Source organism: Lissotriton helveticus, chromosome 11, assembly GCF_964261635.1.
Source record: "Lissotriton helveticus chromosome 11, aLisHel1.1, whole genome shotgun sequence".
In the NCBI taxonomy this organism is placed as follows: domain Eukaryota; kingdom Metazoa; phylum Chordata; class Amphibia; order Caudata; family Salamandridae; genus Lissotriton; species Lissotriton helveticus.
This window is the reverse complement of record NC_136072.1, coordinates 11142196-11168359: the sequence shown is the minus strand read 5'-3', so window position 1 is coordinate 11168359 and position 26164 is coordinate 11142196. Positions and strand designations below refer to the sequence as shown.

At 45.7% G+C, this 26164-nt stretch overlaps 1 protein-coding gene across 1 annotated transcript in view; it reads left to right on the top strand.

The window, feature by feature from the left end:
• LOC144791846 (putative cation-transporting ATPase 13A4) overlaps positions 1 to 26164 on the top strand; it is a 446251-nt gene that overhangs the window by 73852 nt on the left and 346235 nt on the right. The window contains exon 3 of the mRNA XM_078666631.1: positions 16015 to 16161. Coding sequence (XP_078522757.1) covers positions 16015 to 16161 — 147 coding nt within the window. The remainder of the gene's footprint in view (positions 1 to 16014; positions 16162 to 26164) is intronic.

Below are 26164 nucleotides of genomic sequence, written 5' to 3'. Positions count from 1 at the left end.
TAACGCTGTGGGGCAGTGAGGAGGGGTGGGGGCTGGGTGGGGAATAGTGGAGTCCAACATATGGCGGCAGATGTATATTTAGTTATTTACGTTCACCTTTGCCGCCGTATGTTGAACTCCCCTACCCCCCACCCAGCACCATCCCCGTCCCGACTTACCGCCCAACAGCGTTACCTATGCAAGCCGCCACTGCACCAAGGCACTTCCTTTCATCAGTCATTCATGGCAGCACTCATCCCAGCTAAAGCAGATGTTTCAAGGAAGGTGCAAAGTTACAGATCAAGCCAGCTAAGAGGTACAACACCAACAAATCAATTGGTTTTAGTTCTGCCACCCTATCATTGAACACCAGTGAGGGCCAGGATACAATGTTATCCTCAAAAACTCCAAAAACTCAAATCCCATCTTGAAAGAGCCATGATAAATATGTGACCTCAAGACATACACACCTTCTATACTTGGATCCCCATTGCATTGACGAACAGATACCAGTAAAGATCACAACCAGGGTTAACCACATACAAATGTATTTATTCATGCCATCATCAAAAGAATGAAAACATAACTCAATATACCACAATGCAAAGGAAGAAAATAAAGACATGAAAAAAACCTAGGGGCAGATTTATGAAGGCCTTGCGCCGCCGGTGCGTCACTTTTTCCATGTTAAAAATGACGCACCGGCGGCGCAAGGCCTTCATAAATCTGCCCCCTAAATTATACTATGCCGGTATAACAGATCCTAGAGAAGAGCCATCAGAACCACACAAAGAAAACATTACTTCACAAGTCAAGTCAAAGATCTTTATTCGGTTATTCAGACAGAAAAAAAACATAAAAGCACAATATCACTTAATAAATAGCACAATAAAACTTGATGTACAGGCGTTAAAAAAGCAACCCGAATAATAAAACACATGTTAAAAAGTAACAATCACATCTGGATGAATATAAAAGTAGCAGCAGCACTAGACAGTTAACCCTCCATGCTATTTCTGAATTTTAAGGCAGATTTTAGGAAACCAATCACAAATAATGTACATTCAGAGTGTAAAAGTTGGAGATAACAAAGGGCTGGTCAGACCTGGTCAAATTTCAGTTTTTTTAAAAGGGGCTTTAAATAAAACCTTCGAGGTAAATCATAAAAAGGACAAATAAATAAAAAGTGCACCAAATCCTGCGGAGACTCATTGTCGCAGCCGCAGGCAGGTAACACTTGACCTCGGTGAGGGCCCCTTGGGACTGATAACAAAAGATGTTAATAGCCCAGTCTGAACCTAGTTAGCAAATACCGGTCAAAACCCCCCATGGGCCAAGATAGATAAGGCTCCATTTGGGGTGTATTGATAATGATAATGATACTAACTTTACTGCATGATTATTTAAAACCTTCGCAAACAAGTAAAACCTATTTGCCTATTTGGGGTGTAGTTTTCAATATAACATACTTTCTGATACTAGGTTTATTCAGTTCTACCTCCTCGCGTTGCATTTCTTTTGATAAGAGGAAAGTTTTCCTCACGAGCTCTACATCAGCGCGCATGATTGTATCAGGATTTAGAAAAAGTTCTAGGCGCCCTATACCAGAAAAGCAATTTTTCAAGTATTTTATCCACGAAATTTTAAGCAAGTTATCCATGGATAGAGCTTCCCTCACGAGTAGATGGTTTAAGGTTAGGTCTTTATTTAACCAACATTTTAACCAGTAGATTAATGGTCGTAGTGCTAGGGTATCACTTATAAAGGGAGTACCAGTTTCTTCGTGCACTATTAAGTTGGGAGTCCCCTTCAGGACCACCAAGATCTGTTTCAGGAAGTTTTTCGCTGCGACCACAATATCGTTAGCAACCACAAATCCCCAGAGTTCACTGCCATAACTTCCTATTGCCACACTCGTAGCCTGATAAATCTTTAATAGTGCGGCAATTGGTCTTTTACCCATTTTCCTGGCAAAATTAAAGATAGCAGCATTAGACCGGATTATCTCCCCCCTTTTCCTTTGGAGTAAAGCTCCCCATTTTAGCTGGTCATCAAATAGAACTCCCAAATATGAGAATGTTCTAGTAATGGGGACCTTCTCCTCATTAACCCTAAATGTAACCGACTTCTTGTTATGCTGGCCCACCTGCATTATAAACGATTTGGTGTTATTAATCGATAAGTCACGGGCATTCATGAAGCTGTAAAAAGCATTCAACAAGATTTAAAGACCTCTTGGGGTCCTGGCCAGAAGAACCGCGTCATCTGCGTATAAGACAGGCAAGCACTTACGGCCAACATGGGGGTAGTCCGCACCAGTATTTATTAAGAATTCCTCCAAATTGTTAATGTATAAATTAAAAGAAAGGGGGCCAGAATACAGCCCTGCCTAACACCCCTGTGGACGCAAAAATCCCTGGACACTTTAAGGTCCTGCGAATACCTCAGATTAGCCTTAGTGTCCTGATGCATATCCCGCAGAAAGTTAACCAGGCTCGACTCAACTCCCATGGCGCCCATGGCCTCCCAGAGCTTTTTCCCGGTTAACACAATCGAATGCAGAGGAGAGGTCCATGAACGCCATGTAGATGGTGCCCTGCCGAGCCAGAGTATACTTCCCTAAAATCATAAACAGATTAACGCACTGCGCTATTGTTGAGTGACCGGGCCGGAATCCATACTGGATTTTGGAGATGACCCCGTGTTCATCGGCCCAGGCTGTTAATCTATTCAGGATTACACCACCCACTACTTTGACCACAGAGTCTGTTAGTGATATTGGCCTATAACAGGATGTACTGTTCCGGTCCCCTTTCTAGAATACTGGCACTATAGTTGAGGTCCCCCAGCACCTCGGGCAGCCATGTTCTGCGGCTGCATTAATCACGGCAGTAAGGACTGGCACCCAAAGCAATACCTTTGATTTAAATTTGTCCAGGGGCATACCATCCGGGCCTGGTGCTTTCCTGCTTGACAGCCCCAGAATGCCTGTCTCAGCCTCATTAATAGTAAAGAGTGGCAAGCTTCCTCTTTGTGCGCCTCTGTCAAAGTCTATCTGCGGGTTGTTACTATTGAAAATAAGACTGAAGTAGGATACCCACTCGTCTTCAGTAATGTTGGTACCGATTAGGTTGTCATCTACCATGTCAAATAAAGGTTTGTTAATGATACCCCAAAATCTTTCACTATTACTGCGAGTGTCAGGGTCTAAAAGGTCATGGCAGATTTTATCCTTTACTTCTGCCTTACGTCGGGCCAAGGCCTTTTTATAGGCCAGGCGCGATGAACTGATTAAGGCGAGGTTCCTGGGGCTTAGCTTCAAAGCCGCTTTTAATTCGTGAAACAAAAATAGGGCTGGCTCTATTCAGCAAGGCTGAGCCGATATATTAACCACTTGGCTGCTAAGGGGTGTGCATGTAGGTCCATTGACTTTCCATTGAAATCAATGGGCCCTACATGACGAGTTACCCTTGTCATTAGCACTGAAGGGGTTAAGCAACAAAAAAAGGGGGGATGCCAGTGCTGAAGACAATTATTCCATACAAAACTTGATCAACCACAAACAGAAAATTTATTCCAGAACGGGTATTGCTGTTTAATTGCAGTTTTATTTGATACAAAAAAGTCACCAAATTTAATACAAATTTTACTATACATCAGAGAAAAAAGACACAGAATGGAATCAGAAAACGGACGGACACATGATATATTATATACACCTAAGGGTGTCAAACACTCAAGCAATCAAGCATATCACATTCGCCACACATTCAGACGTGACTCTAGCACTCTAAATAAAAAACAAGAACAAGGTCTGCTTGAATCGAATAGCAAATGAAAAACAATTTTTGAAAAACCGTACACAACCTGAGATTTTAGCAATTTCAAACATTAATTTTTAGCTTGAAACACAAGGTTCATGTACTCAAAACTGTAAGGGGTGACCAAATCAACTCCTGTGCAAAAGAGCAGACCATGGAGATGTTAGGCCTACGCGTTTCGAATCTCTTTGAGTTCAGCAGAGATTCTCATCAGGGCCACAGGCGGCTAAAGAGAAAAAAGACAAAACAAATGCAGATAAAGCAATTTTTCTTTTGGAATGATAGCAGTTGTAGTTAAACACTGCCATACATTGCATATACTTAACGTGTTTATAAAGGAGCACACTCAGAATCTCAAAACTTAGTGTCCCACACAGATAAAAAACAGAGTCAACAACTACTCAAACGATGTGGGTGAATCAGCTCTCCTCACAGGGCTGGATTTTTCACAGTTGTACTAGTACAACCCTGGCAAACTTACCAAGGATAGGGTTAACCAAGGGCCTGCATAGGACCAAACAGGCCAACGGAGCTTCTCTGGGGTATAGCCACCTGTAATTTAAAAAAAAAGGGGGGGTCTAATGGAATCATGGTACTCCATAGATTGAGCCGAATATTTACCACAGTCTCCATAGAATGACTTACCGCACTGTGAAAGTAAACACCACAGGCGGTGGAGAGGCGGAACGATGTTCAAACCGGACAGTCTGTAATTAAATAAAGACACCTTACTTCTGGCTCCTAAAAAGCACGTAGAACTTATAATAGAGTCACACCTCTACTGGACAGGGAAGAGGGTAATTACCTTTAAATAAAGGGACGCCTGCCCAAACCGCCGCCAAATCAAGAGAGCGAAGACTTCAGGGGGCGTGATGTGGATCAATACCAACTCAAATACCTAGGTGATGAGAAAAATTTTTTTGAAATTAAACCATAACAGAATTAGAGCCTGGGGGTTGAAATACGAATTATAATGGACGACAAGACTTAAGCGCGTCTCACCTATACTAAAGGGATCCCTCACTGCGAAGGGCTGGTCGCAGGGCGCGAGATTTAAGAGGACGATAAATAGATTAATACCAATTCGGAGCCCTGGAAGGTAAAGAATGTACAGAACAACAGGATTAGTGCCCGGAGTATGAAATGCGCGTTGTAATACGCGGCAAGACCTAAGTAAACCTCACCTCCATTGAAAAGGTCCGTCACAGCGGAAGGCTTGTTGCGGAACGCGGGATTGCACACAAACGCGGCTCTTCAGCGTGAGCTGAAAAGATAATGCACACGGAGGTCAATTAAAGAGCCATGGTCAAATTGGTCTAAGTTGCACCAAAGCTTGGGCATTAAAGAAGTCCAAACCATGAACTTACCAAGAACTAATAAGTCCCGGTCTGAATGCGCTTCAATTGATTGGCATTAGGGCATTAGGGCATTAGGGCAAAAGGTAGTCACACATACCTGGCGTTTCTGGTCGGGTTTCTTCTTCCGTTCCACCTTTCCCAGTTAGAGTCTCTCCTAGCCCTCTTCTGAGCCGGCCCGGTACTCACAGGGTAATTCTATAAATATACTGATTACGTTTTATAAGGTCCCCGTTGGCGTGAAAGTGCCTTACAATCCAACTCAGTTTCCCATACAACTATCAGTAGTGCTAACATCATCTACTGTCATATTGTGCCTGTAACCTTCTATTATATTATTTTCCTAGTCAATTATGCCTGCTGCGCTAATGCGCCACTAATTTTAACATTATACATCTCTTATTGATGAGTGTGTACCAGTACAGAGTACAAAAGTCAGTGTTCCTTCCTTCGCGGCGTATTTTTCGCCACCGCGCATGTGCCCCCGCCAAGATCAAGACCCGCCCGCCGCTCTGACTGCGCAGGGTATAAAACTGTAACACTTTATTCTGCGGGCCAATACGCCTGCGCGAGTGACTAGTGCTCGCTTGGACGCCGGGACCCGCTACACTTGATTCAGACCGGGACTTATTAGTTCTTGGTAAGTTCATGGTTTGGACTTCTTTAATGCCCAAGCTTTGGTGCAACTTAGACCAATTTGACCATGGCTCTTTAATTGACCTCCGTGTGCATTATCTTTTCAGCTCACGCTGAAGAGCCGCGTTTGTGGGCAATCCCGCGTTCCGCAACAAGCCTTCCGCTGTGACGGACCTTTTCAATGGAGGTGAGGTTTACTTAGGTCTTGCCGCGTATTACAATGCGCATTTCATACTCCGGGCACTAATCCTGTTGTTCTGTACATTCTTTACCTTCCAGGGCTCCGAATTGGTATTAATCTATTTATCGTCCTCTTAAATCTCGCGCCCTGCGACCAGCCCTTCGCAGTGACGGATCCCTTTAGTATAGGTGAGACGCGCTTAAGTCTTGTCGTCCATTATAATTCGTATTTCAACCCCCAGGCTCTAATTCTGTTATGGTTTAATTTAAAAAAAAAAATTCTCATCACCTAGGTATTTGAGTTGGTATTGATCCACATCACGCCCCCTGAAGTCTTCGCTCTCTTGATTTGGCGGCGGTTTGGGCAGGCGTCCCTTTATTTAAAGGTAATTACCCTCTTCCCTGTCCAGTAGAGGTGTGACTCTATTATAAGTTCTACGTGCTTTTTAGGAGCCAGAAGTAAGGTGTCTTTATTTAATTACAGACTGTCCGGTTTGAACATCGTTCCGCCTCTCCACCGCCTGTGGTGTTTACTTTCACAGTGCGGTAAGTTATTCTATGGAGACTGTGGTAAATATTCGGCTCAATCTATGGAGTACCATGATTCCATTAGACCCCCCCCTTTTTTTTTAAATTACAGGTGGCTATACCCCAGAGAAGCTCCGTTGGCCTGTTTGGTCCTATGCAGGCCCTTGGTTAACCCTATCCTTGGTAAGTTTGCCAGGGTTGTACTAGTACAACTGTGAAAAATCCAGCCCTGTGAGGAGAGCTGATTCACCCACATCGTTTGAGTAGTTGTTGACTCTGTTTTTTATCTGTGTGGGACACTAAGTTTTGAGATTCCGAGTGTGCTCCTTTATAAACACGTTAAGTATATGCAATGTATGGCAGTGTTTAACTACAACTGCTATCATTCCAAAAGAAAAATTGCTTTATCTGCATTTGTTTTGTCTTTTTTCTCTTTAGCCGCCTGTGGCCCTGATGAGAATCTCTGCTGAACTCAAAGAGATTCGAAACGCGTAGGCCTAACATCTCCATGGTCTGCTCTTTTGCACAGGAGTTGATTTGGTCACCCCTTACAGTTTTGAGTACATGAACCTTGTGTTTCAAGCTAAAAATTAATGTTTGAAATTGCTAAAATCTCAGGTTGTGTACGGTTTTTCAAAAATTGTTTTTCATTTGCTATTCGATTCAAGCAGACCTTGTTCTTGTTTTTTATTTAGAGTGCTAGAGTCACGTCTGAATGTGTGGCGAATGTGATATGCTTGATTGCATGAGTGTTTGACACCCTTAGGTGTATATAATATATCATGTGTCCGTCCGTTTTCTGATTCCATTCTGTGTCTTTTTTCTCTGATGTATAGTAAAATTTGTATTAAATTTGGTGACTTTTTTGTATCAAATAAAACTGCAATTAAACAGCAATACCCGTTCTGGAATAAATTTTCTGTTTGTGGTTGATCAAGTTTTGTATGGAATAATTGTCTTCAGCTTTTAATTCGTGGCCTAACTCAGAGCAAGAATGGTCAAACCATTTAGGGTCCCTGCGGACAGATCCCGATGATGGTACGGTTAACATAACACCTACTTTTGACACAATGCCATCGAAAGCACGCAGAATGTCCTGTGAAAGAGATACAGGACACACACACAGTGATATCTCAGTGGCACAGGATTTGTGTATCTTGTCATAAAGTGACTCCGGGTTCACCTTGGACCATTTCAGGCGGCGCCTCCAAAAAGCTATTATTTTTTATCTCCTGTTGATGTAGTGATGGAATGCAGTAAAGTGAAACACACGGGTTGATGGAATAATCTAACTCTGAAAGATTCTTTATCCTATTGACACATGACCTTTACAGTGTCACTTACATGATGACTCGTTTGATGGCTCGGCTCAGGCTGTGGCTCTATCTTGAATTTACTCACCAGCCCTCTTCTAGTTGTAGAACATCACAACTGTGACAAAGGCTTGAAGCTTTACTGTTCATGAAGGGCTCATGGAGGCTGCAGGTGGATGAGCTGCCATCTTGGACTCCCTTCACAGCTTGAGCTTCCTCAAAGCGAGGTATAGCAACAAGCAGGCTTAGTGTGCCATCACTGGAGATTCCCAATAAAACAGGAAAAACCTGTAATTTGTGGGTCCCTACTGGGCTTCAGGCCTGTGCCTGGACTTCCATTCATGGTTCCCTCCTGGGCTTCAGGCCTGTGCCTGGACTTCCATTCATGGTTCCCTCCTGGGCTTCAGGCCTGTGTCTGACCTCCCATTTGTGGTTCCCTCCCGAACAACAGGCCTGTGACTGGCCTCCTATTATTGGTTCCTATCTGGGCTTCAGGCCTGTGTCTGGCCTCCCATTTGTGGTTCCCTGCTGGGCTTCAGGTCTGTGTCTGGCCTCCCATTTGTGCCTCTACGCTGGACATCAGGTCTGTGACTGGCCTCCCATTTGTGGTTCCCTCTATTGGCTTCAGGCCTATGTCTGCCCTCCCCTTTATGATTCCCTGCTAGGCTTTTGGTAGAGCCCTGGTCACTCCACTTAATGTGGCAGTGGGTTGGCCACACTGATGCATGTGTGTTCCCCCCAGCTTTCACCCTCTGGCACAGGGGAGGTGGGCGGGGGCTTTTCATATTCTTTCAGAATGGAGCCCAGGGTGCACATGCACCAACGTTTGGATCTACTCATATGGAACATTAGAAAGAGGGAGTACTTTATTGAACGTTGCTTCAATGTGATGACCATCTAATGCTATGAAACAATGCATTTAATTGAGGTGCTGGAATTAAATTCCGGTAGTTTAGCAGTCCTATCTGAGGGGTGCAGCAGTCCTATCTGAAGGGCGCGGCAGTCAATTTCCAGTAAAGTAGCCTTGGTATGGAGGGTGCAATCATTGTGTGCCAGGGTGCAGCATCTTACAGCATGACATGATAGTGTTATCACCTGCCACAGGCACTGCCATCGGAAAACAAAGTTAATGTCATTGTGTCTGTTATGGCAACATCCTGCACTCCAGACATATAGGCTGCAATTAAACATAATTTCTGCAGGTCATGATACAAGGTGAGAATCAAACCCGCTGGACCAGTATTTCCAAATCAGAGATGGTCATCAATTCAGGAGTCTCAAACGTCCTCACCCGTTTGTCAACGCTTTTTTCCAGGGTAAGATATAACTTTAGTCTCAACATTACACATTTTCTATTAACGGAGGTCAGTGTTATGAGGAAATGACACAAGGAAGATGAGGACATAAAACATTGTCTACTGGGGGGGCGTGAAGAAGATTGCTTTGTTGCAATATATGTTCATAAATGCTAAATCTAAAAATACTTCCTTCACTAAAGAAGTACTTAAATGGGTGTTCATTGAATCACTGACTGCCATCACACGCTTTATTGAGAAGATCCATGTATCCTGTTATGAACTCCTCATTTTGTGCTGCACCAGTTCTGTGTGAGGGAAGCTATTACTACATTCTTCTGGGTGATGGAAGCTATTACTATATCTCTTCTGGGTGATGGAAGCTATTACTACATTCTTCTGGGTGATGGAAGCTATTACTATATCTCTTCTGGGTGATGGAAGCTATTACTATATCTCTTCTGGGTGATGGAAGCTATTACTACATCTCTTCTGGGTGATGGAAGCTATTACTACATCTCTTCTGGGTGATGGAAACTATTACTATATCTCTTCTGGGTGATGGAAGCTATTACTACATCTCTTCTGGATGAGGGACGGTATCACTGCATCTCTTCTGGGTGATGGAAGCTATCACTGCATCTCCTCTGGGTGAGGGAAGCTATTACTACATCTCTTCTGGGTGATGGAAGCTATTACTACATCTCTTCTGGGTGATGGAAGCTATTACTACATTCTTCTGGGTGATGGAAGCTATTACTATATCTCTTCTGGGTGATGGAAGCTATTACTATATCTCTTCTGGGTGATGGAAGCTATTACTACATCTCTTCTGGGTGATGGAAGCTATTACTATATCTCTTCTGGGTGATGGAAGCTATTACTATATCTCTTCTGGGTGATGGAAGCTATTACTATATCTCTTCTGGGTGATGGAAGCTATTACTACATCTCTTCTGGATGAGGGACGGTATCACTGCATCTCTTCTGGGTGAGGGAAGCTATCACTGCATCTCCTCTGGGTGAGGGAAGCTATCACTGCATCTCTTCTGGGTGAGGGAAGCGTTTACTACACCTCTTCTGGGTGAAGGAAGCTAGCACAGCATCTCCTCTGGGTGAGGGAAGCAAATACTAAATCTCTTCTGGGTGAGGGAAGCTAATACTAAATCTCTTCTGGGTGAGGGAAGCTATTACTACATCTCTTCTGGGTGAAGGAAGCTAGCACAGCATCTCCTCTGGGTGAGGGAAGCAAATACTAAATCTCTTCTGGGTGAGGGAAGCTATTACTACATCTCTTCTGGGTGAGGGAAGCTATTACTACATCTCTTCTGGGTGAGGGAAGGGATCACTGCATCTCTTCTGGGTGAGGGAAGCTATCACTGCATCTCTTTTGGGCGAAGTAAGCTATCAATGCATCTCTTCTGGGTGAGGGAAGCTATCTCTGCATCTCTTCTGGGTGAGGGAAGCTATCGCTGCATCTCTTCTGGGTGAGGGAAGCTATCACTGCATCTCTTCTGGGTGAGGGGAGCTATCGCTGCATCTCTTCTGGGTGAGGGAAGCTATCGCTGCATCTCTTCTGGGTGAGGGAAGCTATCAATGCATCTCTTCTGGGTGAGGGAAGCTATCGCTGCATCTCTTCTGGGTGAGGGAAGCTATCGCTGCATCTCTTCTGGGTGAGGGAAGCTATCAATGCATCTCTTCTGGGTGAGGGAAGCTATCGCTGCATCTCTTCTGGGTGAGGGAAACTATCGCTGCATCTCTTCTGGGTGAGTGAAGCTATCACTGCATCTCTTCTGGGTGAGGGAAGCTATCAATGCATCTCTTCTGGGTGAGGGAAGCTATCGCTGCATCTCTTCTGGGTGAGGGAAGCTATCACTGCATCTCTTCTGGGTGAGGGAAGCCATCACTGCATCTCTTATGGGTGATGGAAGCCATCATTGCATCTCTTCTGGGTGAGGGAAGGGATCACTGCATCTCTTCTGGATGAGGGAAGCTATCACTGCATCTCTTTTGGGCGAAGAAAGCTATCAATGCATCTCTTCTGGGTGAGGGAAGCTATCGCTGCATCTCTTCTGGGTGAGGGAAGCTATAACTGCATCTCTTCTAGGTGAGGGAAGCTATCACTGCATCTCTTCTGGGTGAGGGAAGCTATCAATGCATCTCTTCTGGGTGAGGGAAGCTATTACTGCATCTCTTTTGGGTGAGTGAAGCGATCACTGCATCTCTTCTGGGTAAGGGAAGCTATCACTGCATCTCTTCTGGATGAGGGAAGCTATCACTGCATCTCTTCTGGGTGAGGGAAGCGAGCACTGCATCTCTTCAGGGTGAGGGAAGCCATCACTGCATCTCTTCTGGGTGAGGGAAGCCATCACTGCATCTCTTCTGGGTGAGGGAAGCTATCACTGCATCTCTTCTGGATGAGGGAAGCTATCGCTGCATCTCTTCTGGGTGATGGAAGCTATCACTGCATCTCTTCTGGGTGAGGGAAGCCATCACTGCATCTCTTCTGGGTGATGGAAGCTATCACTGCATCTCTTCTGGGTGAGGGAAGCTATCACTGCATCTCTTCTGGGTGAGGGAAGCTATCACTGCATCTATTTTGGGCAAAGAAAGCCATCACTGCACCTCTTCTTGATGAGGGAAGCTATCACTGCATCTCTTCTGGGTGAGTGAAGCTAACACTGCATCTCTTCTTGATGAGGGAAGCTAACACTGCATCTCTTCTGGGGGAGGGAAGCCATCACTGCATCTCTTCCGGATGAGGGAAGCTATCACTGCATCTCTTCTGGGTGAGGGAAGCCATCATTGCACCTCTTTTGGGCGAGGGAAGCTATCACTGCACCTCTTTTGGGCGAGGAGAGCCATCACTGCAACTCTTTTGAGTGAGGAAAGCCATTACTGCATCTCCTCTGGGTGAGGGAAGCTATCACTGCATCTCTTATGGGTGAGGGAAGGTATGCTTGGATCTCTTCTGGGTGAGGGAAGCTATCACTTCATCTCTTCTGGGTGAGGGAAGCTATCACTGCATCTCTTATGGGTGAGGGAAGGTATGCTTGGATCTCTTCTGGGTGAGGGAAGCCATCACTGCATCTCTTCTGGGTGAGGGAGGCTATGTATCTCTTCTGGGTGAGGGTATTTATCGCTGCATCTCCTCTGGGTTTAGGGAAATTATCACTGCATCTCTTCTGGATGAGTAAACTATCAGTGCATCTCTTGTGGGTGAAGAAAGCTTACACTGCTGACTGCACAGAATCACTTCTTGGTGAGGGAAGCTTCCACTACTGCTTTACTGCACCTGTTATGGGTGAAGGAGGCTTGTTCTGCCACTGTCTGTGCTGCATCTGTTCTTTGTGAGGAAACTTGCACTGTTGGTTTTACTGCACCGGTCTATCTGTATTATACCTAGTTGGGTAATGTAAGATTGCACTATTGGCTTTACTGCAAATCTCCGTCTGCATTGTACCTGTTTCCGGTGAGGGAAGCTTGCACTGTCGGCTTTCCTGCACCTGCCTGTCTGTAGTCTACCTGTTATAGGTGATGGAAGCTGGCACTGCAGGCTTTACTGTACCTGTATACCTGTAGTCTCTCTTTTCCAGCTGATGGAAGCTTGCACTTCCGGCTTTGTTGCACCTGTCTGTCTGTAGTTTGCCTGTTCCATGTGATGGAAGGTTGCACTCTTGACTTTACTGCACCTGTCTGTCTGCACTGCACCTGCTTTGGTAATGAAAGCTTACACCGTTGGCCTTACTGTACCTGTTTGCCTGTAGTCTACCTATTCTGGTTGAAGGAAACTTGCACTGCACCTGCTGTCTGTTCTTTACCTGTACTGGGTGAGGGAATCCTGCACTGTTGGCTTTACTGTCCCTGTCTATATTGTACCTGTTCTACTTGATGGAAGCTTGCACTGTTCCTACAGTCTGTTCTGCTATTGTTCTGGGTGAGGTAAGCTTGCACCGTTGACTGCACTGCACCTGTCTGTCTGGAATGCACCAGCTCTGGCTGAGGTAAGCATGCAGCACCGCCGTCTGTGGTGAACCTCTTCTGGATGAGGGAAGCTTGCACTGCTTCTGTCTGTAGTGAACCTCTTCTGGGGGAGGGAAGCTTGTACTGCTTCTGTCTGCAGTGCACATGTTCTGGATGGTGGAAGCTCGCAGTGCTGCTGTCTGTACTGCATCTGTTTTGGGAGAGGGAAGCTTGAGTGCATTGCACCTCTCTGTCTGGAATGCTCCTCTTCTGGGTGAGGGAAGCTTGCACTGCTTCTGTCTGTGGTGAGCCTTTCTGGTCGAGGGAAGCTTACACTGCTTCCCTGTAGTCAGCCTCGTCTGGGTGTGGGAAGCATGCACTGCTTCTGTCTGGAGTGAACCTCTTCAGGGTGAGGGAAGCTTGCATTGCTTCAGTCTGGAGTGAGCCTCTTCTGGGTGAGGGAAGCTTGCACTGCTTCCCTGTAGTCAGCCTCGTCTGGGTTTGTGAAACTTGCACTGCTTCTGTCTGTAGTGAACCTCTTCTGGGTGAGGGAAGCTTACACTGCTTCTGTCTGCAGTGAGGCTCTTCTGGGTGAGGGAAGCATGCAGTGCTTCTGTCTGCAGTGAGCCTCTCCTGGGTGAGGGAAGCTTGCACTACTTCTGTCTGGAGTGAGCCTCTTCTGGGTGAGGGAAGCTGGCACTGCTTCTGTCTGCAGTGAGCCTCTTCTGGGTGAGGGAAGCTAGCACTGCTTCTGTCTGCAGTGAGCCTCTTCTGGGTGAGGGAAGCTAGCACTGCTTATGTCTGGAGTGAGCCTCTTCTGGGTGAGGGAAGCTAGCACTGCTTATGTCTGGAGTGAGCCTCTTCTGGGCGAGGGAAGCTAGCACTGCTTATGTCTGGAGTGAGCCTCTTCTGGGTGAGGGAAGCATGCACTGCTTCTGTCTGTAGTGATCCTCTTCAGGGTGAAGGAAGCCTGCACTGCTTCTGTCTGCAGTGAGCCTCTTCTGGGTGAGGGAAGCTTGCACTGCTTCTGTCTGTAGTGATCCTCTTCAGGGTGAAGGAAGCCTGCACTGCTTCTGTCTGCAGTGAGCCTCTTCTGGGTGAGGGAAGCTTGCACTGCATCTGTCTGTAGTGAGCTTCTTATGGGTGACAGAAGCTTGGAGAGCCCCCTTGGGCTCTGCCTGTTCTGTACTTTAGGAAACTTGCAATGCAGCTGTCATGAGCCACTATTGCGTACATTCTCCTAACTAAATCTAAATCTATGCTGCCATGGGAGCATTTTAATAACTAAACCTAGGTAAATAGCATGGCAGTGACTGTCAGAATATAACATATAAATGTACCTTCCAACATAAATATTATGCCCTAAATAATGTTTACAAAAGATTACAATGGATGTAGATCTTCTGTTATTAACTGTATGGGAATGTTAAGTAAATAATATGCATTCTAGATGATATTATGGTACCCAGACCTGGTGGGACTCTCTGAGAGTTATGGGTGAATACATATAGCATGATTACAGAGATGTTTTAAACATGTTTTCATTATGATCAGTGCAATGATCAAGACACAGTGAATTGTGTATTGCAGAGGATTCTCCAATTATAGTATGAAACCAAGGCATTAACATTGATCATTGCGCAATCATAGTAAGTCAACATTACTTGTTATCACAATTGAACAGTAAAAGATACACTAAGTGAAAAGCAGTCAGCAGCAGTGAGTAAGTACATTAATATACTTCCAGTATGAGAACCCCCTCCCCCATCCATATCACCAAAACAACCATGGGTTGGGGGCACCGGAAAGCGGCAACGATGATTACATTGTTAACACATGGGTTTTGTAACTGATTTAGGGTTTCTCCAGTTCAGATTGTAAGAATGTCCACTAACAGCCTTTGCAACCAGTAGTGCAGTGCAGCGATTGACTTTCCAAAGTGTGTTGAACATGCAGATTCCTGCAGGCAATGCTTGCAGGAAATTGTGTGGTCAAAGAAAATTTGACCCGCCTCTGAATAAAAAATCTGTGCGAACACTATTTGTACCCATTTGGAATTTACTGCCACACTTGGAATAAGGCTGGTCTTTGGGCACCGCAAATATTGTAAATTCAATTTACACTGTTCACTACATTTTACAACTGTTCCACATCACTATCTCAGTGTTGTCATTTTTGTCCTTGAGAGAGGTAGTGGCCCTTATTCCAGTGAACAGACTTTTAGGGAGTAGGGAAGAAATTCTAACTACGAGATGAGAACAGTCTTCCATGAGACTCTACAATTAGTCAAGGTCTCAGGGATCTGAAATGTGTTTCTTTGATAAGGTTAACTTCCATCTTGTGGTCTAGAGACAGAAACAGTAGAGCATTCCTGAACCGCCACGAGTTTACTATTACACTCCACAACAAGTCAAGTTCTCAAGGATCAGAAATGTGTTTCTATTAGATGGTTATCTTTAATCTTGTGTTTAGGAGACAGAAAGAATAGAGCATTGCTCAACAGCTATAATGTTACTTTTACAATCCACAACTAGTCAAGGTGTCAGGGATCAGAAATGTGTTTCTATGATAAGGTTCTCATCCAGCTTGTGGTTTGGAGACAGAAACAGTAGACTATTGCTCAACAGCTATGAGTTTACTATTACACTCAACAACTAGTCAAGGTCTCAGGGATCAGAAGTGTGTTTCTATCATAAGGTTCTCATCCATCTTGTGGTTTGGAGACAGAAACAGTAGAGTATTGCTCAACAGCTATGAATGTACTATTACACGCAACAACTAGTCAAGGTCTCAGGGATCAGAAGTGTGTTTCCATGATAAGGTCCTCTTTTATCTTGTAGTCTGGAAACATAAACAGGAGATTATTGTTCAACAGCTGTGAGTTGACTTCCTCCTCTGATGTCCATTGACCGTGGACTGACTCTCCTGTGACATCTCTCTTTAGGATGACTTTAAATCCTACTTCAGGAAGAAGGTGAGATGGATATACCTGCCTGCGCTCTTGAGCCCATCGAGGGGGAAGAGAGACTATCTCATTGCGGCTGACAAAAACGCCATCATCAATCGAGCCATCATGAAGCCAGAGCACAAGGTACGTGTAGAACCTTAAGTATCTTCACAATTAACACTATCACACCAGCAGCATTCTGGGGTGGGGGGTACTAGATGTACTGTTGTCCATACTGAAGGACTCATTACGAGTGCTCCAATAATCCCATATCAGGCACATACGGCAGTTTGCACCTGATACTGAATTGCAATTTATATGCAAGTTCCACACATTCTTCCGGCACAAGCCTCTCCAATTAAATCCTGTGGACGTTTGTGCAGGGACAATGCTGGGAATAAGTCTTGTAGATCATGGAGGGTGAACCATGAGGATTTATATTGTTATCTAACTGATGGTATTTGTCATGTTGCAGTGACACACAACTAATGCTGTATTATTGGTAATTCCACATGTGGTATCACTGCATTATTTTAACAGAATGTATCCTGAGTTATCCCCAGATAACACCTTACCAATGAACGTATGATTGATGGGAGGGAATTGTGATTACAATAAAAAAAATGAAATATGTGGAATTCATCTACTTAGTAAACTTAACCTTAACTCTCACCCACATCATGCTCTTTTTATAATGTCACTCATTAAATACTGCAATGAATGTTCAATAACATCATCAAAGATCTAAGTCATGTTGTTGTGAATAGAACCTCACCTAAAACTTAAAAGGAAAGAAACATCAAGTACAATTGTATAGATTAATTTAAGAATCGTCAAATTATGCAAGATGCCCTGAGACCAAAAGACTCATTACTCACAGTTGGAAGTCACCTGACCTTCCGCACATCACGGCCTGAATGCAGTCGCTTTCTGCCTGGGCACAAGCGGAGAGCGTACCACTGCCCAAGGAAGACAACCTGGGACGTTATCATAGCTGACTTGCGCACTGACACATATGATGCCTCCACAACATTGAGTGAACCTTTGACTGACAGGGGACTGGCAGTAGAGGGGGAGGAACACCCCACCCTTTGGTAGGAGTACCAAAATACAACAAGTCCTGACACCAATCAATCAATCAAGAGTATTTGTAAAGCGCGCTACTCACCCTCAAGGTGCTGGGGGGGGGCTGCTACTGCTCGAAAATCCAGGTCTTGAGTTGCTTTCTGAAGGAGAGATGGTCCTGGGTGATTCATAGGTGGGTGGGGAGGGTGTTCCAGGTCTTGGCCGCCAGGTAGGTGTAGGTTCTTCCTCCGGTGGTGGTTCTGCGGATCCATGGGGCGGTGGCGAGGGCGAGGGCGAGGGCGAGGCTGGCGGAGCGGAGCTGGCGGGTTGGCGTGTAGAACGTGAGGCGGTTGTTGAGGTATTCGGGGCCCAAGTCGTGGAGAGCCTTGTGTGCATGGGTGAGGAGTTTGAACGTGATCCTCTTGCTCACGGGGAGCCAGTGCAGGTCCCTCAGGTTGGCGCAGATGTGGCTGTGTCGCGGGATGTCCAAGGCGAGTCGTGCTGAGGCGTTCTGGATGCGCTGGAGTCTTTTCTTTAGTTTGGTGGTGGTCCCAGCATAGAGGGCGTTCCCGTAGTCCAGACAGCTGGTGACGAGTGCCTGGGTGACCGTTTTCCTGGTTCCAGTGGGGATCCAGCGGAAGATCTTACGGAGCATGCGGAGTGTGTTGAAGCAGGAGGAGGTAACTGCGTTAACTTGCCTGGCCATCATGAGGGAGGAGTCCAGGATGAAGCCCAGGTTGCGTGCGTGGTCCGTTGGCTTGGGTGGGGGGCCCAGAGCAGGGGGCCACCAAGAGTCGTCCCAGGCGGAGATGGATGGGCCGAGGATGAGGACTTCCGTCTTGTCTGAGTTCAGTTTCAGGCAGCTGAGCTTCATCCAGTCTGCGATGTCTTTCATTCCGTCCTGGAAGCTGGCTCTGGCGGCGGTGGGGTCGTTGGTGAGGGAGAGGATCACTTGGGTATCGTCGGCGTAGCAGATGATGTTGAGGTTGTGCTTGCGTGCGATGGCTGTGAGGGGGCTCATGTAGACAATGAAGAGGGTGGGGCTGAGCGAGGAGCCTTGAGGTACGCCGCAGATGATCTTGGTGGCTTCTGCGAGGAAGGGCTGGAGACGGACTCTTTGGGTTCTGTCGGAGGGGAAGGAGGTAATCCATTCCAGGGCCTTTCCTTGGATCCTGGCGTGGCGGAGGCGGGTTGTCAGGGTGCGGTGGCAGACCGTGTCAAACGCAGCCAAAAGGTCGAGCAGGATTAGGGCGGCGGTTTCTCCGTTGTCCAGCAGGGTCCGGATGTCGTCGGTGGCCACGATGAGGGCGGTCTTGGTGCTGTGGTTCGCTCGGAATCCAGACTGCAATGGGTTGAGGGAGCCGTTCGTCTCCAGTAAGGCTGTCAGCTGTTTGTTGACGGTTTTCTTGATGACTTTTGCAGGGAAACGGGAGGAGCGAGATGGGGCGGAAGTTCTTGAGGTCTGAGGGGTCTGCGGTGGGTTTCTTCAGGAGGGCGCTGATCTCTGCGTGCTTCCAGCTCTGCGGGAAGGTGGCGGATATGAAGGAGTTGTTAATGATGTCCCGAAGTTTGGACGCGATGATGGAGCATCCAGCTCCAGGATCTAACTAAACTAGGAAACTCATACAGCATCTCTATATTGTTGTTCTTACAATTGATTGCAATGTAAATGATCCCATGGAGGTGGATATGATTTAGTCACCCAAATTATTATTATTTTTACAATTACTGTTACCGTCAGAAACAGATTGTTTACCTCTGAAATTGTGTTAATTATTGTGACTTGTGAACACCTGCAACAGAACTGTGCTTCTTAAAGTCAAAGTCACAACTTCACTGAAGACCGGACACATATCCAAACCCCGCCTTCGTAGAATACTACTGTGATATGTGGCCTATATCCAACAACAATGTATTGTATTGTCACTTGTAATGCTAGGATGCAGTTGCTGTTTATGTAAAGTTGTAGTTCATTGTTGCTTATATGAGTGAAATGCAGTAAACAAATTAAGGCAACAAAATAAAGAAAAGCAATCTTCAAAAACAAAAATTCTGTCTGACGATCGAAGCTTCTATCCAGCTGATCCAAGAGTGTAAGAGAAGGAAGACATGTATTACCATGAGTAACTAAACTCAATGTTGAAAATTCTGACATGCCTAAGATCAGAACATCATCAAGAGCAGAGGTCTTCAAACCGTTTTGCTCTGAGCCCCCTAACCAAAATGTTTTCAAGTTGGGCCCCCCTCCAAAATGTGATGGCAAAACTCGAAGGGGGTGGGTCTTATAAGGTCAGCTCAGAGGTACATTTTCTTTAGCTAGCTCTGAGGAGGGCAGGGAGAGGACGTGGAGGCCTACAGTGGTGAGGCAACAGGTCTGTGGCAGCATGGCACGGGGGAGGGGCAGGGAGACTCATAGACAACCACAACCTGGAACCAACGCTCTGGACAACATAAACAGAGTCCTTGAGGCATATGAATGAGCCCAGGGAAGAACGGGCCGGTCAGAAGGTGATTCCTGTGAGCTCCTCCTGCTGATGAGGTCCATGGACACCCACTTTGGACAAATCGTGGACCTCTTGTTCCAGCTAGTGGTGGTACTGGCGGACAGGCCTGCGCCACAAACAACACCTCCACCCCCCTGGTCGGCCGCAGGATGACAGTTCAACATCCTCCCCTGCAGCCACAGAGAGGGGTGAGTCCTCAGACCCCCCTGGCCATACAGCAGAAGCCCCCCTGCCAAGCGAAGAAGGGGCCATCCCAAGAAATCCCTGGGAGTCTCGCGTGCAAAAGCACCCGCCAATCATCAGTCACGGAGCCAGTCATGAAGCCAAACCTCTTCACTACTGCATTGACTTTTTGCACTGTCCTTCCTCACACTGCCTGGTGAATGGCATCTGTTGGTTGGACTGTGTCACCACATCTATGTGGTGAAACTCGATTCTCTCATTTACCATAACTGTCCACTCACTGCTTACCTAAACACTTCAATGTAAATGTTCACCCCTCACATGTCACCATTGTAAATAAACAATCCTTAAACACATGTTGTTGTTTCTGCTCTGTGCTTATTCCAGGATGTTCAGTCTTCACCATGATTACAATCTACCAGGAGCATGGAATATAATTGGTAAAGGAGAGGCTGAAGGGGCCTGGGAAAACACAGCAGAACAAGATTCACTAGTCTGGGTGTGGTATCACAGACATCACACAACACTTACCTTCAAGCTCATCCATCATGCACACATCACAATGAGCAACAGTGCCAACATACACATCCTGTAGAATTTCCAAACGACCCTGTCCCAGAAACATTGTCAACCATCACTGAGTCAAAAAACGTCTGCAGTCAAAAAGCTCACATACACCTTCACAACAACACAAACATCCTCAGACAATGGGTACGTTGTACATCGTCACTCACCTTCAAGTGAAGCAGTGGTTAATGAGATGCTGACAAAGGTCGACACCTTCCTCCTCTCCACTGTCCTCGTCACTGGACACGGGTTGGTTTGCCGTTGGGGGCCTTGGCTGCTCATCATCATCCAGGATGAGGATGATCTCCTTGCGAATGGCCAGGTTGCATAGCATGCAGCATGCCACTACTATCTGACACACCTTCCAGGGCGAGTACATCAGTGCACCTCTGGTCTTGTCCAGACAGCGAAATCGTGACTTCAGGAGACCAAAAGTACACTCCACCACATGACGTGTCCTCCCATGTGCATCATTGTAACGGACATCAGCTGGTTCCCTGGGATTCCGCAGTGGGCTCAGCAACCAAGGATGGTTGGGATATGCAGAGTCACCTAGGTGTGAGAAACACAGAGAAACCTTGTAATGTTACTGTGGCAGAGGACAGCATGTCACCCACACAGCACGCTATTCAACTATGCATACTCACCCACAATCCAGGCATGTTCAGGAAGCAGATTAGCCATCAGCTGTGGTACAATGCTGTAACGCATGATGTATGAGTCATGGGCTGGGCCTGGAAATTTGGCACACACTTGAGAGATGATCATATCCACCTGGCACACCACTTGCACATTTATGGAGTGGAAATGTTTACAATTCCAATAGATATGCTCATGTGCCTGTGGTGGAACAAGCCCAACATGGTTGCAATCAATGGCACCACCAACATGGGGGATGTGTCCAAGGGCATAAAACTCCCCTTTCACAGGTGCCACTTCAGGACCCCTGTGGAAAATAATATATCTGTCCTTGTAGATCATCATAGCAGCAGGACATCACGCAGCACCATGCTGAACATAGGTTGCAACATCCCACATGCACTGGCCACCGTGTTCTCGAATAATTCTGTGGCAAAAAAATGCAGGGCTGCCATCACCTTAGATGTTGGGGTGAAAGCTGTTGGATGTGTTCACCACCCCCTTTTCTGAATCGTTTTTGGCCACTATAGGTGTGGCAGGGTATACTCAGACATGAGTCCCTTTCTCACTGCTCCATCAGGATTCAAGCAAGCCGGGCCGAAGAGGCTGAAATGCCAGAAACCGGTCCCCGGTAGCTTGTCTCCTTTCTGGTGAAGAATTGGCTTGGTAGTTTGGTCTGCCCTGTTCCCATGATGCACTGGGCCAGGGACAGACTAATTTGCATATAGCCAGGTTCTGAGCTGGGATGGGGCAGTGAGATAAATAACGGTGATGGATCAAGCCCTGATCTTTGGACTGGGTAAGAGTGGTCTGCTTAATTCAGACACTCTGTTCATCACCACCCCCTTTTCTGAATCGTGGATGTGTTCTGAAAGGCTGCAGGTGGGGCTTCAACATAGCACATAGGTTCTGTAGGGTGCCTCGATCCAGACAGAATTTCCTGATGATCTCATCATTATCCATGTCTGCTAGCACTGTGAAGGGACGATACAGATTTAGTCTCCTCCTTGTTGAGATGAAAGTGGACACATGTTAATGCAATACACCATGAGATGTACACAACATCTTACATTTTAACTGACACAACGCCAACAATGACTGTCATCACAATTGAGTTACAGAGCAGCTTACATGTAGGGACACCTTCAGTGACACTACTTGTACCCTCTCACACAACCAGTACCTCCGATAAAACATCTGACCATGAGAATGGACATAGGGATATGGTCACATCTAGCATGAACACGCCTGAGAGTATTTCATTCAGCATATGTGTAAAACTGCAACACTACTGTGTCATACCTAGCTGCTGAACCTGCTACACCTTCAGGCGTAAGTTGAACATGGCACACATCAACAATACAATCACCACAGGCAGAGTGTAAACAACACTGTGCATGATCCAAGAAAAGAAGCCATTTAAATATGTACTTTGTTCTTTGAGACATACATCACTGTGAGGTTCACAGCACTTTCACAAATTGACATGTGTACACATTGGAGAGTCCATAACAACACTGTTCTGTGTACATGCCCATCAATATCACAAGTGACATGTGAGGAAGCACATGCCAATGTACAAAATCACATACACAAACATAGCATGTGTAGTCAGCAGTGGGGTACATGTGACATTGGCATTGTGTGCACAATCATATGCCATTAATCATGTGGCCACTGTGCATTGTTGATTACTGCCCTTTGGCCATTGACACCGCATGATGTGTCCATAGGTGCTGTCAAAGTGCTCCGCCACCCAAATCACGGGCACTCATATCAATGTATGGCACCCAAATCGCAGTAGCCGCCACCTGGCACCTGCGGTCTGTCACCCTCAATGCCCAAGACACAATTGCGGTAGTGATAGGCATGTATACATGCTCAAATGGTGGTTGGCATGCTCCGCCACCCAAATGACGGTCACACATATCAATGTATGGCACCCAAATCGCGGTAGCTTCCACCTGGCACCAGCGGTGTGTCACTGCCAATGCCCAAGAAACAATTGCGGTAGTTATAGGCATGTACACATTCTTAAATGGCGGTTGGCATGCTCCGCCACCCGAGTGATGGTCACACATATCAATATATGACACCCAAATCGCGATAGCTTCCGCCAGGCCCCTGCGGTGTGTCACTGCTATGGATCATGTGCTTATAGCCAATGGGAACCGCAAATGTGGTTGCCTATTGCAATTTTAAAAATCACGGTAGGCGTGCTCCGCCACTGCTGGCCAGTCATTGGATGCAACTGAAAGATGCACCTGCCTGGCCCCTGCGGTGTGTCACTACCATGGACCATGCCCTTACAGCCAATGGGAACTACATTTGTGGTAGCCTAATGCAATTTTGGAAATCGCAGTACGTGTGCTCCACCACCGCAGAGCCGGTCACTGGACGCATTTGAAAAAGGCTGACCTGGAACATCAATTGCAGCAGCCTGGAATCACTGAAACTGCCCCCAGGGGGTTATATATGTGTGGGAGAGAGCCTCACATTTCCACAGCTTCCAGAGCCTGCTGCCTGAGACCCCTCTCCTGCTGCTGATGTCTCCAGGAACTGCTGCCTGCCACCCCTCAACACTAACTGCTGCTACTGCTGTCTCCAGGGGCAGCTACCTGCCACCCCTCAACACTAACTGCTGCTGCTGCTGTCTCCAGGGACTGCTGCCTGCCATCCCTCAACACCAAATCCTGCTGCTGTCTCCAGGGACTGCTGCCTGCCTCACCTCAACACCAACTGCTGCTGTCTCCAGGGACTGCTGCCTGCCTCGCCTCAACACCAACTGCTGCTGCTGCTGTTTCCGGGGACTGCTGCCAGCCACCCTTCAACTCCTACTGTTGCTATCTCCAGGGAATGCTGCGTGCCAGCCCTCAACACCAACTGCTGCTGTCACCTGGCCACTGTGATGGTGAGGACTGAGAGGATCCAGGCCAGTCCCTTCACCAGCATGGAGTTTGAGGTCCTGGTGGATTGGTGCTCACACAGTATCCAAAGCTGTATGGTGCACCAAATGTCATTTAAAAAAAAAGCAATTTCCGCCACAGCAGGCAACACAGTGGTGCCTCCCCCGCCACACTAATACACCCCTACATCATTTTGTTGGAGCCTGTATTATGCTCAGGGCAACTGGAAATATGTGATTCTTTTGCTGGCTTTTTCTGCATAATCATGGATTTTCTGCATTTGCCATATAATCCTTCTGCATGAACTAAGCATTTTATAAAATAATATTGTTTCTAGCTTAAATTGAACAACAGTTGATAAAAATATGGCAATATGTGTCCCCGTGCAGTGAAAGGTCCTTTGCAAAGGTTGACTAGTTATCTCTCAATTACTTAGAGTTTTGTTTTGCATTGCGCAGCATATTTTCCTTTTATTGTGGCATCATTTAGTCAACCCTATAATTTGGTCCTCCACTGTCACATAATGGCAGTGACCCCGTTTACACTGTGTGCAATACCATTTTTAAATAATTACATCTATATCCACAGTGCTTTCTGTTACAGCCTCATATACTGTAAATACACAAGTCACTATTCACAGGCTCTCTTATCTTGCAAAGGATCTCTGATCTCACAACAGAATGATCACAATAAAAAAATGAGGTTTCATAATGTAAAATAGTACATTTCTCACTGACATGACTCATCATAATAATACCACAAAAATACCTGGTTATGTTCCTCTAAGCTGTTCTTTATTGTGTAATATATTTTTTTCAATTCTTCTGGGACAAGATATGTTGGAGAAATATAATGTTGACAAGGATTTCCCTTTCCATGAATTTTCTGCAATTAAGAGTCTGGCTCAAATCAATATTGGAAACAGACCTATTACACTACTTCCTCAACCCTTTTAATAATACTAATGAAAGGAGTTTGTGTAAGGTGAGTGATGTAGAACATAATTGTATTAGAGAATTTAAGGAAAGGGGAGTGAAATTTTGTAGAAAAACTGAGGAAGCAAGAGAGATTGAGATTGCAAGAAGAAACTGAGGAGAGATTTAGAAATTTCAAAATGCATTCTAGATTTAGAATGAATCAAAAGAAGAAGGGAGTGATTTGAATGAAGCTTCAGAAATGAATGCATTGAGTGAGTTTAGTTTTAGTTAAAAGAAATTATATGCTGTGTAATGACCCTATATTTAGGGGCATTTATCATGGTCAATTGTTAATGGATATATTTGGTGCTGGTTGCCAGTAGGTAGTTATAGTTAGGACCAAAGTTTCCATAGGAAATGCATTTTTTGTTTTGACAATAACTTTGGCACCACTTGATGAAGCTCCAATCCGTTCAGTGGTTTTTGATATATCTACCTTTAAAATATAGATATCTGGGGGATGCCTGTCTTTGCAGTGAACTCTCGAATCCTACTAAATTTTGATTGGCTGTTAACACTTTAAACAGAGAGTGTTGCAGCATCCTGGGACATGGCTAGAAGCCAAGTGCCCGAAAGAAAAGTAAAGAAAAATAGAAAAAGGGGCAAGGTATAAATACCCTGACCCCCAGATATGGTGGGGGGTCCCTGAGGGACCCTGCAGGGGGTAAAAAGCTAATTTGTAAAAACAATATTGCCGCGAATGCACATTACAAGTTAGCCCCAAGCCATTTTACCAACTATATACCATCCAAGGTGAAAATGAAGATACTAATATTCCCTTCATATATGCACTACTCTCTAATAAACAAAACACCACCTATACAGACCTCCTGACAATACTAAAACAGTTCACTGCCAACTACTTGCCACAAACAATAATAATTGACTTTGAACAAGCAATGATTCAGTCAATTTTGAAATTATACCCACACACTGCAATACAAGGTTGCTAATATCACTTCAACCAGAGTATCTGGAGACACCTACAAAAATCTACTGGGGGTACAGATTATTCCACCAATAGCAACTTTGCCTAGCAAATAAAAAGATTAATTGCCCTGGCCTATGTCCCAACAACTGAAGTAGCCAACCATTATACCTTACTTCTGGAAAGCCCTTTCTATCAAGCAAATGAAAATAAACTAACTCCTTCCTAGACTACTTTGAAGACACTTGGGTGGGAAGGCTACATAGGTCAGGGCAACACAGACAACCAAAATTCCAGATCCCCTGGTGGAACATCGACACTAGCACTGTAGCTCAAAAGCTAAAACTAACAACACAATAGAAGGATGGCATAATGCCT